At 42.0% G+C, this 15,704-nt stretch overlaps 4 protein-coding genes across 4 annotated transcripts; 1 reads left to right on the top strand and 3 right to left on the bottom strand.

Moving 5' to 3' along the window:
• Positions 1-238: 238 nt before the first annotated feature.
• Positions 239-3,295, bottom strand: rpl39 (ribosomal protein L39). Its single transcript, XM_071895158.1, has 3 exons — positions 3,195-3,295; positions 2,718-2,821; positions 239-463 (listed from the first exon to the last, which is right to left on the bottom strand). Exons 1-3 carry the CDS (start codon positions 3,195-3,197, stop codon positions 415-417), a joined length of 156 nt encoding a protein of 51 aa, XP_071751259.1. The 5' UTR covers positions 3,198-3,295; the 3' UTR covers positions 239-414.
• Positions 3,296-4,108: 813 nt separating this feature from the next.
• Positions 4,109-8,709, bottom strand: upf3b (UPF3B regulator of nonsense mediated mRNA decay). Its single transcript, XM_078288941.1, has 10 exons — positions 8,481-8,709; positions 8,087-8,193; positions 7,878-7,984; positions 7,668-7,766; positions 7,145-7,255; positions 6,930-6,973; positions 6,644-6,832; positions 6,376-6,530; positions 5,957-6,284; positions 4,109-5,354 (listed from the first exon to the last, which is right to left on the bottom strand). The coding sequence occupies exons 1-10, from the start codon at positions 8,589-8,591 to the stop codon at positions 5,133-5,135; spliced, it is 1,473 nt and encodes a 490-aa protein (XP_078145067.1). The 5' UTR covers positions 8,592-8,709; the 3' UTR covers positions 4,109-5,132.
• An 81-nt stretch (positions 8,710-8,790) lies between these two features.
• On the top strand, positions 8,791-9,481 carry ndufa1 (NADH:ubiquinone oxidoreductase subunit A1). The gene is made up of 3 exons (XM_071895196.2): positions 8,791-9,044; positions 9,212-9,301; positions 9,391-9,481. The coding sequence occupies exons 1-3, from the start codon at positions 8,943-8,945 to the stop codon at positions 9,409-9,411; spliced, it is 213 nt and encodes a 70-aa protein (XP_071751297.1). The 5' UTR covers positions 8,791-8,942; the 3' UTR covers positions 9,412-9,481.
• A 1,197-nt stretch (positions 9,482-10,678) lies between these two features.
• nkap (NFKB activating protein) lies at positions 10,679-13,869 on the bottom strand. Its single transcript, XM_071895170.2, has 8 exons — positions 13,353-13,869; positions 12,970-13,050; positions 12,705-12,766; positions 12,526-12,621; positions 12,386-12,428; positions 12,090-12,299; positions 11,806-11,955; positions 10,679-11,218 (listed from the first exon to the last, which is right to left on the bottom strand). Exons 1-8 carry the CDS (start codon positions 13,724-13,726, stop codon positions 11,044-11,046), a joined length of 1,191 nt encoding a protein of 396 aa, XP_071751271.1. The 5' UTR covers positions 13,727-13,869; the 3' UTR covers positions 10,679-11,043.
• Between the last annotated feature and the right edge of the window lie 1,835 nt (positions 13,870-15,704).

The raw sequence follows: 15,704 nt of genomic DNA, 5'->3' as shown, positions 1-15,704 counted from the left end.
TTATAAACCCAACTTGAATCTTGGATATGAAAAATCTAATAAAGGACATCGATTTTCAGAGCTGTTTACTTTAGTGTGTGGCTTGGCCAGAAAGTGAAAACCCCTGCGGGCTGCTGCCCTCTTTCTGCAGAGCTGCGTCAGCATTACCCTTCCTCACTTAGTGTTTTGTTCCTTTGGAAAAATAGTCAGCCTTCCAAAGTATTGCTCATCAAAAACTAAAAACTTCCATACAGCCACATTTCTGGTTTGATCACAAATCTTTTATTGTCAAACACGAGCATAACCAGAGTATCTGTACAAAAAGACTGCTGTTCCAGATAGCACGGCTCCCTCCCTCCCCAGGTCAGGCCCAGCAGCTGGGGGTCTTGGCAGATGGAGATGCAGGGGAAGCTGGAGATCCAACGAGCCACATGCTTACAGGCCGAGCTTGGTCCTCCTCCAGTGTCTCCTCTTGGAGTTGTACCTGGAAAGTAAAGAGGCCAACCGTGTCATGAGTGATAACTAGGGGACATTCTCACTTTCCTTACAAATGACAAAGTTGTTAAACTGTCTAGTCTTTCTTTGTACAAAACGACAGTGACAGGACTTATTGTCCTAGTAACTTTATGAAATGCTTGAGTTGCCCCTTTTACTGATGTGCCATGGAAATTTCATGTCTTGTGGAAACTATGGAGTTACATTAGTTTAACTTTCCAGCAGTTCTGTTGTCAAGTCAACTAGTAGGCTACATCACCCAGCAATTGGGTAATTTAATTGTGCCCCAACCAGATGATACCCCCACACACAATTCAGAAAATTTCAAAGTCCCATAAAGACAAACTTGCACCATTAAAAGATAAATATCTGTTACTGTATCAAAGGAAAGTTAGGTTTATCCTAAGATGCTTTGCCTCCTGTCTGGTCACAATCAAAACAGGGTATTTATAGACTCAATCATTCTAAAAATAGAGGAAAAAGAAAACTGGTACGCATTAACTGGCACACCAAGGTTGACCGAGATCAAGGTTGAATAGCAAAGCCTGTCATAACATTTGAAGTGATGGAAATCGGTCTGCAGCACAAGACATATTGTACTGGTTTTGGAGCTCCTATTTCCTTGTTTTCATGAGATAAATATTTAAGCAGACCACACACACTCAAATCACTTTTACATTTTGACTGTTGTCCTGCAATAAAGTCTAATTGGGTGTCGACTTCCTGAATGTACCCCAGGGGATCAATAAAGTGCAATCTTATATTATCTACTTCATTGAGAATTCAGTCATGGAGCCATTCAAGAATCCAATCACCTGTCAAGACTGAAGACTGGAAAAAAGTAATTTTACAGCCACTGGAAAGTCACATTTGTTTTTACCGTCACCTCATTTGACTGCATCTCTAAACAGCAAACTTAAGGTTTTTTTCTCCATTGGTATACAAGTCATAGGAGCAGCCCCTTTATAAATTTAATGATCGACTGGGCATTGTAAAATTGCTGGACACTGACAGTACCAGCCTTCACATTCAAATAAGGGAACATAGTAAAATTAGATGCATTTGCAAAGTTCAGTTGAAAGCATGGAAATGCAGCCAATCAAACTCAAGCCAGGAGACGCTCATCGTCACATCCTCAGCAACTCATCCCATCCACAGTGAGCCATTTTAGTCGTTGTTGGATTACTATTTCTTATGTAAAACATTTCAACAGTTCCACAATTTATTATGGGTCCCACACCGAACAAACATTAAATTAAGAGGGATATTCACTTTCCAATGGCATTAAATAATTGCAGCTAGAGCATGGATGTTTTGTACCCAGGTAATTAAGGAGGCAGTCCAATAAGAGCACAGTCCCTTAGGAAAAACAATTAACTGGGCAGATTACCTCTCTGAGCAAAAACACAATCTATCCAACTGTAAAGTCAGTTAATGTTGGTGTGCCAGCTGAGCTTCATCTTTCAGGTGTCACAGCTACAGAGCATCCTCATCACCAGGACTGTGAACAGGAGTAAAGGCTCCATAGCAGCACGATGCTCTCAGCAGGGTTAATGACAGTACTCCACAAACTAGAAGTGCTGCAATTGCAGACCTGCTTTACATAACGACCACAGACGATTTAGACATGTGTGCCAGCTTCTTGTTTGTATTAGCTAGACTGTCACATGTCCAGTGTTACTGCATGTATGAAGAAGCTCATGATGAAATGCAGCATTTAGGGGAGTGTAAAAAACAGCCTACCTACAGTTAAGTATGATGCTTTTATCATCCCTTTCTATCTTTGGGGAAATGCTTTTTTTTTCTTCAACAGGGATATTCGTAACAAGTACTAAGGAAACATTTTTGACATGCAGAACTTGCACAATGCACCTATTCCTTAGGCATGTTAATAGTTTTGATAGCCAGGATGAGACTTATGAATGGGAAGCATTCTCTGTGCGGTTATGTGGATATCTGACAATGATGATTTCAATACAGTAGAAGGGAAATTTGGTCCACTGAAGGAAACAAGGGGTTAAGTGTTTTTATGCCCGTGTGCACATACAATGGTTGAGATCGAGATCAAGCTCTTCACTGGCCACTTTGAATTTTGGGCCAACAGTCCTTTTCCTTCAGCAGACCAAACTCCCCTTCTGCTGTATTGAAAACTTTTAACCGTCAGGTATCTACACCGAGTCTCACCCTAACTTTAGGACACTCAGGCAGTCACAAAGACACACAGAGAGAGATCATGAACACACCTGATCTTGTTACCAGTCTTCATTCTGATCCACTGAGGGATGGGCCTGTTCTGCTTCTGCTTCTTGGCGAGGAAGCGCTTGATCCTGAAAGTCTTGTGGGACGACTGGGGACAGGAGATGGAGATTTAGCAGCATGTAAACACACTGGGACTGAAATGCATACAGGCTCTGCACACAACTGTATGGCCGTGCTCTCAAATTAATACACATTAAAAGAGTTAAAGTCAATAAGCCAACTGCAAACATCTGTGAATGAAGCTGAGCGGGCAGCCAGGAAAGCTCTCCTAGCTTGACATGCGTAACGCTACACAGCGGCTACCTGCTAGCACCAATATAAAGCTTTTATATACCAATATCAGACATTTTCAGAGAACATACAGACTTTTCAGGGGCCACTGATACATTTATTATGCAGTCTATATGTCGATGTAAGTCTATCACTGCTGTGGACGCGGATGTTTTGAGATTTATATTTACCATTTTGTCCACAGTCCTTTCCCCACTATGGCGGCGGTCGAAGAGAGAGAAGGAAGGGAAGCGGAAGTAATGTATGCGGTGTTAGCCAATGAGCGTCGCCCAACTGGCTCTGCAGTCTCCGAACCGCGACACCACGTGGAACTTTTTAATACCTACATCCCTCCAAGGAGGTTCTGTCCTCTCGCACTTCTGTGCTATCAAGCGTTCGCAATTTCCTCATTTGTTAGGGAAAATACTCAGAAAATCAATAACTACTTCACACTTTAACTACTGTTTTAAAAGACAATAGTAGTATATTTACATGTATGTCATTCTCCCCCTAACATACGGAAGAGGATTAGGGCCACTCAATAAAATAAAGCACCACTCAATTGTGAGTTTTTTTCTCGCAATTGTGACTTTATATCTCAGAATTCTGACTTTTTTTTCTCACAGTTCTGGCTTTTCCCCCCACGATTCTGAGTTTATATCTCGGAATTCTGACTTTTTCCTCGCAAAAAAAACTTTTTCGTTTTTTATTTGATTGGGTGGTCCTAATCCTCTTCTGTACTAGCAAGACTTATCACTTTTAAATATTTTTTTCTATGGCTGAGATATTTGGCAGCTGGACTACAATGCAGTGCAGAATATCCCAGTTAAACCAATGCAGGTTTTGAAAATAGGAAGGTCATTCTGCACAACTTGGATTTCATTTTAGTGTTGTTTCAGTGGTTAATTAGGCCTAACTGAACTACTATCAGGATGTAGCTAACTGGTGAAAAACATGAATTTTACAATCAACTACCACTGAACCACTGCAAAATGTACTCAAACAGCTCAAATACACTTGAACATTATATTCATTATGAATTCACATTTATTGAGTGTTCATGTGTCTTAAGTCCACAGCAAAGAGATAAAAAATCAAGCATGTACACTTTAATAAAGAACTTGTTTATTTCCAGTCAAAAGTGGCTATGGTAGCATCAACAGTTGTGATATGTTTTCATGCTGTATTCAATTTAGTGCATCATAGATTCATGTTTTAAGGGGGAGAGGCATCTCAGATTAGAAAAGGGGAAGGCCACAGGTTGATCACACAGATTGAAGTTTGCATGCAGGCTGGAATCGAGGCATGGCTCTCACACTTCAATATAGTCAAAAATGGCTATTTCTCCTCAATCACTGTATGGATGAGCAAAAAGGACAGATGATTCCCTGCTTCTGGGGAAAACAAAGTAAATACAGATAATGTCCTGCAGTACATGTACTAACTGTTGCACCTGTAAGAGTAGAACTATTTTACGGTTACAGACTATTCACATTTTTTTCTAAAGCTAGAAATAGCTACAGATACAGTAGCTCCCCAGGTAGAGTAAGAACCAATGTAATTTGCATGTGTACACCTTTAAATTAAAATGTCAACACTACAATGAAAATTTCTACATTGCATGTAAATACATAGTGTAGAAACTATAATGAGCTCCACAATGCTAATACACAGTAACAGGAAAGCTAAATGCAGATGTCTGTTGTAAAGTTGTTTTATTTCTACAGTGTGGTGTTGATGAGCAACCTAGCAAACTGAAAGCCAAATATTTGCAGTGTGTATATAACACTTTACATCGGAATAACAATACTGAAATAAGGTCACTTTGAGTTCATGTGGTCTGAGAAAGCTTTGGCTTAACCTACTGTGCCCTAGAGCCAGTCTCTTGCGTTTACAAAGTGCAAGGTTGCCCTTACCTTCCCTGACAAACAAAACTAAAGAGGGTCACATTGAGGCACTAGGAGGCACCACTGTCACATCGCTGCCTCTGACTGAGATTGGGAGAACGGGACGCAGCCCTACTTGAATAGCAGTGACTGTGGCTCTGTGGTGCCAGAGTGCTGCTTCGAGCCCTGCAGGCCTGTCTGCCTCTCCTCACCTGACTTCTCATGCCATTTGTAGAAATTAGATCAATCATCTCCCTTGTCATGGGCTCTCTTGGACTCAGTATCTGGCTTCCTATCACCAGCATGGGATTCTCCCCCTCCACCACCTCCTCCTCCCCCTCCACCGCCTCCTGCTCCTCCTCCACCTCCTCCACCGCCTCCTCCTCCTCCTCCTCCTCCTCCTCCTCCTCCTCCTCGATTGCGGCTTCTTGCACCTGGCTGGTACAGCTGAATAGCGGGCCGATCCTGATACACAAAGAAAGATGACGGTTACAAATACAATATAATAACTGCAAAATAATAACCAAGGGTGGAAGTAACTAATTACATTTACTCATGTTACTGTAATTGAGTAGCTTTTTTGTACACTTGTACTTTTTTGAGTATTTTTTGTTTTAAAGTCAGTAATTTTACTTACTTTTACTTAAGTACATTTCTGCTCAAGAATTGTACATTGTATCTCTTGGCCTACATTTCAAATCACTTACAGAGGACAAATTTTGTAGTTTCTCCGCAAGCATCAGAAACTGGACTATCGTAAATTGGCCAATTGTGGGGCCATTCACAGTGAACAGGCAATCAGCCAAGAAGAGAAGAGTAATCTGGCTTTACTTTGTTTGTGCACTTCATTGTGTAATTTACAAATTTTCCAATTAAAAGAATCTAGTTTGAGCTCTGTACTCTCGTCCTTTCCATCTAATAATGTTTTTTTTAGATTTTAACACCAGTACTTTTACTTCTACTTAAGTAAAATATCAGCAAAGTAACGATACTTATACTTGAGTAAGACACTCTACTACTCTTTCCACCACTGATAACTTCATGATAGGAGGGACTGGAGTCGTTACCTTGTTTCGTAGCCGATCTCTTTTAATGTTCTCTTCCTTTCTGTTATCTTTGCCGGACTTCTCTGGCCTCTCGCCGTGAGTGGAGTCTGCAGCGCTCTCTCCCTTTTTCTTCTCCCAAGCGCGGTCTTTCTCTTTCTTCACGTCCTCCTCTCGCTTCCTGCAGGCATTCTCTCCATCATGTCGGTCTCTCCTCCTTCGCCGATCCTCGTCCTGACGTCTGATGCGCTCCTTCTCTTTCTGCCGCCGCTCCCTGTCCCTCTCCCGTTCGCGCTCCCTGTCTCGATCTGTTTCGCGCTCCCGGAACTCCTTGCGTCCATCTTCATCCACTCTGTGTGTGAGGCACAAATGCGGTTTAAACATTGTGTAAAGTGAACAGTGTCTTCAAAATGAGCGAAAATCTGACAGTATGCCCAACTCACTTCCGTCCTCGATCTTCCTTTTCGATGTTTTGCCGCTTCTTCAGATCAGCATTCCCCACGGCTCTATCATCTTTAACTGGCTTCTCTGGTTTTTTAGCCTTTTCCTTAGGTTTCTCTGAATCGGCATCATCTCCTCTGTCTGGCTTCCTCAGGAGCTAGACAGTGGCAAACCAAGACAAAACAATTACTCTTTTACCTAAAAAATTTCAGGACCTCTATTTCAACATAACATTCAGCTAAATGCTTCTTTCCGCTATAGTACACACACCTTGATTTTTGGTTCTTCTTTAACATGGTCCTTCTCTTTCTCCAGCGGTTTGTCAGCCCTCTTCATCTTCTCCGCCTCTTTGCGCTTCCTCCTGTCCTCCTCCCTCCACTTGCGGCGCTCCTCGTCACGCACGCGTTTGCGTTCAAGCTCCCTCCTCCTTCTCTCCTCTTTCTTTTCCTCCCGGATTCTCTGAACATCATGAAAATACAGTAGGATGAGGTCAGCTTTCATCGTGCAAAGTAAAACACCCAGAACACCACACTATTGAGCCTCAATACACATTTACCTGTTTATTCTTCAGGAAGTCCAGGAGAGGAGTTGTTTTTTTAGCTTGAAGAAGGAAAAGGGCATATTTTAATTTATTTGAATAGGACTACACAAATGAATTCACTCCTCCTAGCAATGGATGGATTTCTAACAAGATTCTCTTTTAAATACCTTTCAAATACTTACAATAAAGCTTTAAATCTCTTAAATTCAAGGGACTTCATGTTTACATACCTACAAGTTCCTTTGATTTCGCCTCAATCTCTTCCAACAGAGTCTCGGGCGTAGATGTAAATTTTTCATCATCTCCGTTATAATACTCCAGGAATTTCTTGTAATCAGGATCTGAAATAAAATGACATGCATATAAATGTGTTGTTACTTCTTGTAAGGTTGTTTCTCTACAGCTTTATATAAGGTTATGTATTTAAGTACTTAAGTATTAAGTATTTTTTATGTAAGCAGAACATTTTAAATTTATTATGCATACAACTATGAGTTGAAGAACTGACCTTTGACATGAGCTGACCTACGATTTTTTTTTGTTTTGCTGACTCATCTCATCAACAATTGCAAATAGGCAAAATTACTTTGTGGTAAATCTGACCATGTACACAGATAGAGCAAATGTTTGTGGTTGGTTAAATGCTAAAAAATAAAAATGTTCTACTGAAATTAAACATCACCTAATCTCATTAGTTTATTATAGTAGGACATAATACACTCAGATTTTGTGAAACAAATCAATCATCTTTACCTTCATCTATTGTTCCACATTTTGCATCCCTTTTTTTAGTTCTTTTCTTGGCAGTCTTTTGAAAAGGTGCAAACTCCACAATGGCAGTGTATTCCTGTCCTGTTTAGAAACCACAGTGTGCGAACAACAGTAAGCAGCATGAAGCATAAATTCTTCTCAGAGGAAACACTTCAATTAGTCAATTTAATTATATATGAATGCTCTTCATACCTCTGTTATCTATGAATACATATCCATCAAATCGATCTCTGAAGAGAACAATATCTTCTTGATTTTTGAAGTTAATGTATGCCCTTGCAAAGAGGTGGGGGTAAAGGCTAAAAAGAACAGAACAAAATATGTTAGTGTGCAATGAGTAAAAAACATTAGACTTATTATTAGAGTATTAAAGATTATCTAATATCATTAGGCCACACCACCTGGTGTCATTGGAGAAAAACTCCAGGTAGTCCACCTCTGGAAGTGGCTGTAGTTGCTCCTCCAGCTCCTCCTTGGTCAGACTTGGTGGTAAACGTCTTATCACAATCTAACAGATTGATTAAGGAGAGTTGAATGCGTTAGCAGAATTTGGGGAACATTCAAAGATACATGGCAACAGTTAATATTAACTTAGACTTAAAGTTGGGGAAGTCAATCGTCAATTTGGCTAGCTTCAAACGTTGTCGTTCAATTTATTACATGGATCACATATTAAATTTGACAAAACACAACTAATAACTTGTTAAGGCTTTGTACGGAATTGTACGTATCTCTAGCTAACTGACGAGCTTGGTGGCTACCCAACGTTAGCTAGCTAGCAAGTTCTAACGTTACCTTTGTCATGGCCTCTTTCTTTTCCTTGATCCTCTCTGTCTTTTCTCCATCTTCACACTTTATCTCCACTCGTTTCTCCTTCGGGCGAGTGTTTTCCTTGTCTTCCTTCATTGTTGAAACGCTACTTTGTTCCACGATTAAATTTCACCCCCATCCAGACTTATCTGTTTACTTTTTTTAGCAAGTTAGCCCGAGCTAGCAAACGCATTAACTAAGCACTAGCTTCCTCTCTGGCAGTAACGGTCGTAGTTCCACAACGTTACACAGGGGCGCGCTGTGCTCAAAACAACACAGCGCGCCGTCCCGGAAGTGAACGAATGACCGTCAAGTCGTCGTCAGGACATTCGACATTTTGTTAGCTTCCCTTGGTAGTTAGCAAAATAAATTGGTGAAGGTAGCCCTTGGGCACCTCGTTCACCGTTACACTTCGTCTCTGTCGGCGTCTTGTTCAACGCTGAAACCATGTGGTATGAAATCCTGCCCGGGCTCGCCGTCATGACGGTGTGCATGATCATTCCCGGTATCGCGACTGCACAGATCCACAAGTTCACTAACGGGGGAAAGGTGAGCAGGATGCTGGCTAGTGTGTGTTGTAATATGCTAGGATTCCAACTTGTATGTAAACCGTGAACTTGCTGTCTGCTGTCAGCCCTTTTCGAGAGACATGCACCATGTAGCTATAATGAGGAGTCTCCAACAACTTGAAAGGAGTCTTCCTGTTTTGTGTTTAGGAAAAGAGGATCGCACGAGTTCCCTGGCACTGGTATCTGATGGAGAGAGACAAGCGGGTGTCAGGAACAGGAGAATACCACCGGTCTAAGGTGAATATCCATCTGTGTGGCAATACCCAGAAAACTGGGATGATCTTAAAGACTCAATTTATGTTAATCTATTTTCTTTTTCCCAACAGGGACTGGAGAACATCCACTGAAGACACAGGATTACAAGACACTCATGAGAATACAGTTCGTTGTTGTACATTAAAGTATTGTTTAACATTGCGTTGTATGCCTTTTAATTGATCAATGCAGTCATGTTAAGCCCTGTTATGCATTTGTTTCATCCTTTATCCTGTTTCCATTATGGAAAACTTGAGGTTGCTTGCCTTATGTGCTGCTTTCAAGCTACAGACAAGAGGTTAGGGTTATAACTAAATAAGATGCTATACACTTGTGTATATGTTATGGAGTTTTTAGAGGTGATGAAGCTTGTACAGTGTACCATTCACTATATAATGTTAGTAAAATGCATCGAAGTGGGTAGAGATGGGTACTACTAGTGCACTACTTAAAGCCCGCACAAATGGGGCCTCTGATTAATCGTGTGACTTAGGTAAACATTGAGGGTGGCTGGACAGCTGAGCGGGCCCTGGCATTCAGTGAGAAGCTGCCAGACAAGCCAGCAGGGCCAGTCAGACTTAGCTTTGCCTAAGCAGATACAACGTGGATATGCAGACTGCTGAGTTGGCCGGGTATCTGCTCTCTGCTTGGGTAAGTGTAGGATGCAACTTTCATGGTGTGAGACTTGAGAGGGTTTAGATGTAGTGTGTAACTTAATGTTCTGAATAGAAAGAGATATTGACAGTAGCGTGTGATGTAAAGTAGTGTGGTTGATAACAAGGTGCAGGTGACAGTGACAGTAGTGTAGTAGACTTGGGTCCGCTGAGTGGGCAAAGAGGGGGGTGTTTCTGGGATGCTGGAATACACCGTTGAGCCTTCTTGAGGTGTCGTGGTCCTAATTCAACGAAACATCGGTGAAGGAGGAGCCCACTTGATAACCCCAATGATTTGCCTACACTTACACACCCTGAAACTAGAGTAGGTAGCTGGTGAATGTTGCTGCCTGCCTTATGGTGCTGTAGATTTATGACGGTGCAGCCTGAAGTTTTCTATGGTACTCATTGGTATGGTAGTACATTATTCTGTTAAACTCTGAATTGGGCCTCCATAGGAATGCTCACCTTGGATTATGGCACAAGGGATATTAACATCATATCCTGTGTATTGATAAATGCTATAGCAAACCTTATTTAACCAGTCAAATTATTTATTTACAGCAAGAGCTACGGTGAAGATGCATATAGAGAACATTAATGAGATTTAGGATACTTAAAACATGTTTTCTTTAGATACTGTAGTACTATATACACAGTATTATTATATAGTAGAAAGAATTTTCAAGAAAAACAGAAAAATGACTTGATAGTGAAAGAATTTATTAACCATTCTGTTCAGGATCTGATATGAAAATTTACAAAAGGAAACAAATCAAAAAGGTGCAAAGACTAGTTCTGTTTAGTAAATAGGATGGAGAGTATAATATCCTATAATACAAAAAGGCATAGGGGACTAGTTGCAACTGACTCCCATTTATATACATTTTCTGTGATATTACAATGCAAAGCCTTCCTCCACACTGCACTTTCCACTAAAAACAGATTACATGGTTCTCTTCCCAAAAAACAGTCCGAGAATAAAACATAAAACCTCAACTCACGAGACACAAAGAGAAATTGTGTCTTAACAAAGGGGTTGAGCTGAGCCGAAACTCGAAAATCCAACGTTCACTTCTCCTCTTTGCCTTTAGTCTTCCTGTACACCATTTCCCTGAAGCTGGAGAGGATCTTGCTCTCTCTCTTCCTCCTTTCTTCCTGGTTGAAGGATGCCAGCGCTCTCTTTTCATCCGCACTGTAGATCTGGTTTTCCTTTCTCAGACGCACAGCCTCCATACGACGATGTCTGAAGGGTCATATGTTTGATTTGTCAGCACAGCGACTAATCAGATGGACATTCCTTCAAGAAGCTTTACATTCATTTTGCTAGTGTAAAATTACTGTATAGTGTCAGTTATTACTACACGTTCAAATTGATGCACAAGTAGAAGCGAGGGGCTGTTCCTACTCATCTAATAACTACAGAATTTGTTTCCAGTAAGGCTTTTAACAGTATTAATTCTAGTCAGACTATCACCAGCTTCCTCATTTTAAAAGACTTTGTTCTTCGTTAGAATTTGATCTAATCAATTTTGTGCTTCATTTGAACCCTTGTCACTATCAATTAGGCCACAGCGACTACTGCTTTTGATCCAGAGTGCAAGTTATGTATATTGCATCTCTTTACACACAGAAATGACTAACTGCAACTAATTACAACTAATTTAAAATGTAAAAACTAATTAAAAAACATTTTTACAAGTTAAATTAAGTTCCTTATAAAAAGGCACAGCCCACACACTGGTTACAGCTAACGATGTCACAATAAAATATTACTGCAGGTGCTACAGTCTTAGCCTTGTGTTTCCCAAATTAAACACAATCAGCACGTACCTGCTACCGCTCATCACAAAGCCAGACTTCTCAAAGTTTGCGATCTCATCACTGGTCAGTCCAATCTCTCCTCTTCTCGGGATACGTTTGCCTGCTTTCACGTACTCCGCCATGGCGGCACCTTCACCCGGCAACAGCGCATGACCGAAGCTGCAGGAGGACAAAAGTGGAGAAAAAAGGTGATCAAACGATTGGTCTTTAGAAATCTATTAGAACTGCTGCCACAGCCTGAACCTCAGATTACAGAAATTACACAAAGTTGTGTGTATGACAAATAAACGCACTCCAGAGGTCTGTCGTCCTGGGACAGATGGGTGAGCGGAGCTTCAGGGCCGACCAGGTGTTCGTCCATGCAGGTTTTCTCCACCCACATCACCCCATTAGCATCATCCTCCTCCTCCTCCTCCCCCCCTTCCTCCTCCGACTGTTCACTGCTGGACTCGCTGGACTGTTTGCGGTTCTTCTTTGCCTTCTTCTTCTTGGACTTCTTGGACCTGTGAGGAAAATATTAAGCTTGGTTAATCGTCCTGCCCCCTTTCAGTGCGAGAGAAGTTGATGTGTGTGGGATATGTGAGCTTACTTTTTGCTCTTCTTCTTCTTTTTCTTCTTCTTTATTTCTTCCTCTGAAAGCAACATGATAGTTCACACTGTAAACATGATTAAAAAAAAAGACTTTGGAATATGTTTGGCTTTTTGAAATGAATGGAAACGTTCCCCTACCTTCTGAATCGGATTCTGACTCGCTGTCCTCTGAGTGTTTTTTGTTCTTCTTTTTTTTGGATTTCTTTTTCTTCTTTTTTTTCTTTTTCTTGTCTTCTGCAAATGACAGACAGGATTTGTTAGGAATTCAAACTGAATGCATTTATCCATGTTCAGACACTGTGTGCAGTTAAACTTACCTTCTGAGCTAGAATCTGAAGTGCTGTTTTTCACGTCTTCAACTGGTGTGAATTCATCAGAGCTTGGGGGGGGGGGGGGGGGGGTGACAGAATAAAACCGAATTTAGACAAATGAAGTTTTCTGTATCTGTACATAGACAGACGTGAACTGTGTATGTACAGAAAATCACACTTAACACAAATGATTTTAGGAAGGTGTGTTACTTCTCCGGAAACAATATCATACAATGAACATGCTGGTGTGGTGGAGAATTTGTGGACTTACTCTGGTTCCTTGACTCTCGGTGAATATCCCCAGACTTCAGGTGAACCCAGTTCACCAATCCTCTCCCTCTCCTGCAGACGCCTGTAACAGACAGATAGCTGCGTCAAGCCAGCCACAGACTGCGGCTGGCTTGTGTGGTTAACATGGAATTATCATTGTATAGCCTTCAGCTGTACCGCTGCTATTGGTAAAATTTACTTTTCTCAAGATGATGAACATGATAATGAGCAACCGAATGTAAGTCAACAACAGTTTTGTTGACATTTTTGTATTTCAAATTAGCTTGACACTGGTCTGATATCAGGCAATAATGGGGTACAGTTTCTGTATACGTCAACACCTCCTCTAACGGGATTCACTTCTGGGGGAAAAAAACAAGGTACCTGGCAATAAAAGCCTCTTGTCTCTGGCGCTGAGCGTCGTCCCGCTGCTGCTCATAGTACTCATCTCTGAAGCCGCCATATTTAGCGTTACCGTCGCGTTGGTCGGACCAGTGGTTGTTGTGCCGCTCCCGGGACCGAGACCGGCTGCGGCGGGGGCTTCCTACGCGAAACCTTTTGATAGTTCTTGCCTCTCGGAGTCGCCGCTCCCGCTCTTCGCGTTCCCTTTCCCTGTTGCGAGGTTTTGGCAGCTTGGGGCCGAAGCTATCGGGAGACAGGCTCCTTCGGCCGTAGCTGCCGCTGCGGGATCGAGTCCGTCTCCTAGGCCGAGGACTCCGATCTCCACCGTCAGAGCTCGATCGATCCGACATCGGCATACCGACTCCTTTCTGTTTCCACTAAGATAACAAATTAACAACGAACAGTTCAGTGAGATTTAAGGGAAATAAACAAACTGCCGCGCTACTGCTTCATTGCGTTTATGTTGTGCGCAAGCAGAACGCTCAATAACAGGAAATCCTGATGTGTCCGTCCCCAAATATGATCCGCTGTTCTAGAGAGCACATTGAACGTGGTTCCGCTTGTATTTGTTAGTCAGGGATTTATTGACTGCTGCTCGCTATTGCAGCTTGGAAAAAGACGAATTCATGTTTGTCTTTTTGTTCTGGAACTTCCTCAATGTACAATCAAACAGGCATGCAGAAAAATCAATACAAATTTCAGTTGACCAACATAGTCTAGTCAAGTTACCTACATAGATCTATCTAATCAACAATCAATCACAGAACAAAATTACAGTATGCAACAACCTTTTCAGCTGAAACCCGATGTATTTGGGTATAGTGCATAGGTATAGCGTTGTCGATGGATTCAGGTCCAAATCTGACATTTTAGTGCAAAGTTGTTGGATCCTACATATTGTTATAAATACGCATGTCGACTGTCCTCTGCTGGTTGAAGTCCTGCTATTCCAACTGCAATTTGATATTGGCCGATCGGTGGTGCCAGCTTTCGTCAACCAAGGATCATCTGGCCACGCCCCCTGTAAAATGAAGGTCGCCATGCTCAACAGACTGTACAGCTGAGTACCAGACGAGAGGAGTGAGCCACATCTTAGTGACTGCAGAGTAGGTACATTGTACTTTCAGCATAGGTTGTTTTGGGATTTCTGCTGTCAAATTTATTAGCTGTGTGTTTTTATAGTGTTTAGTAGGTTAGTTAGCGAATTTTAGTAGTTGTAGGTTATCTTTAGCTGGGTTCACAATTCATGTTCATGGTGTGTTTTAGATAGTATATAGCGTTAGTTAATACGTTTTAGTATTTCAATTAGTTAGTGGCCAATATGGGTCGACTTTGTCGTTTTCCCGGCTGCAAAAACGCCTCGGGACTGCACAGTTTTCCTACAGACCCAGAAATGAGGCGCCGGTGGCTGAGTGCATTGGGCCTACCGGGCCGTGATCTTCCGCCAAGAGCTGGAGTATGCCACGTCCATTTTGCCCGGGATTGCTTTTCCAATCTCATGGAGGTGGACATGGGTTTCACCAAAGTGCTCCAGCTGAAAAGCGACGCAGTGCCAAACTCTCCTCTCCCAGTGCCAGTAGCAGCACCAGCAAGCACATTGTCAAGTCCGCAGGTGAGTGTACAAAACATGTTTGTATATTGACCGTGACAACTAGCTATAACGTTACATGGTACAAAACGGCCCCAGCAAACCTACCTTACCTGATAGCTAACCTAAGGTGCTGTTGAGTTGGTATACCTTTATACTCACCGGCCACTTTATTAGATACACCTATCCAGTACTGGGTAGGACCCCCTTTTGCCTCCAGAACAGCCTGAATCCTTCGTGGCATGGATTCAACAAGGTGGTGGAAACTGCTGACTCAATTGCATCACGTAATTCCTGTAGATTTTCCAGACACAAATTCATGCTGAGAACATTACACCTCATCTCAAACTGGTGCTCTACTGGACTGAGATCTTGGGTACTGTGCTGACCATTGGAATAAACTAAAGTCACTGTTATGTTAGTGGAACCAGCTTGAGACTACAGTGCATTATCCTGCTGGAAGTATCCATTTGAAAAAGGGTGGACAGTGGCCATAAAGGGATGCACCTGGTCAGCAACAATGAGGTATGCTGTGACATTCAAATGATGCTCAGTTGGTATTAAGGGGCCTAATGTGTGCCAAGAAAACATTTCCCACACCATTACACCACCACCACCAGCCTGCACTGTTGAAACCAAGGCAGGATGGATCCATGCTGTTTAGGCCAAATTCTGACCCAACCATCTGCATGTCGCAGCAGAAATTGTTCAGAGATGCCTTGCTACACAATACTGTTGTAAAGAGC

Source organism: Centroberyx gerrardi, chromosome 16, assembly GCF_048128805.1.
Source record: "Centroberyx gerrardi isolate f3 chromosome 16, fCenGer3.hap1.cur.20231027, whole genome shotgun sequence".
In the NCBI taxonomy this organism is placed as follows: Eukaryota; Metazoa; Chordata; class Actinopteri; order Beryciformes; family Berycidae; genus Centroberyx; species Centroberyx gerrardi.
The sequence above is the reverse complement of the archived record's forward strand: the minus strand, read 5'-3'. Positions and strand labels throughout refer to the sequence as shown.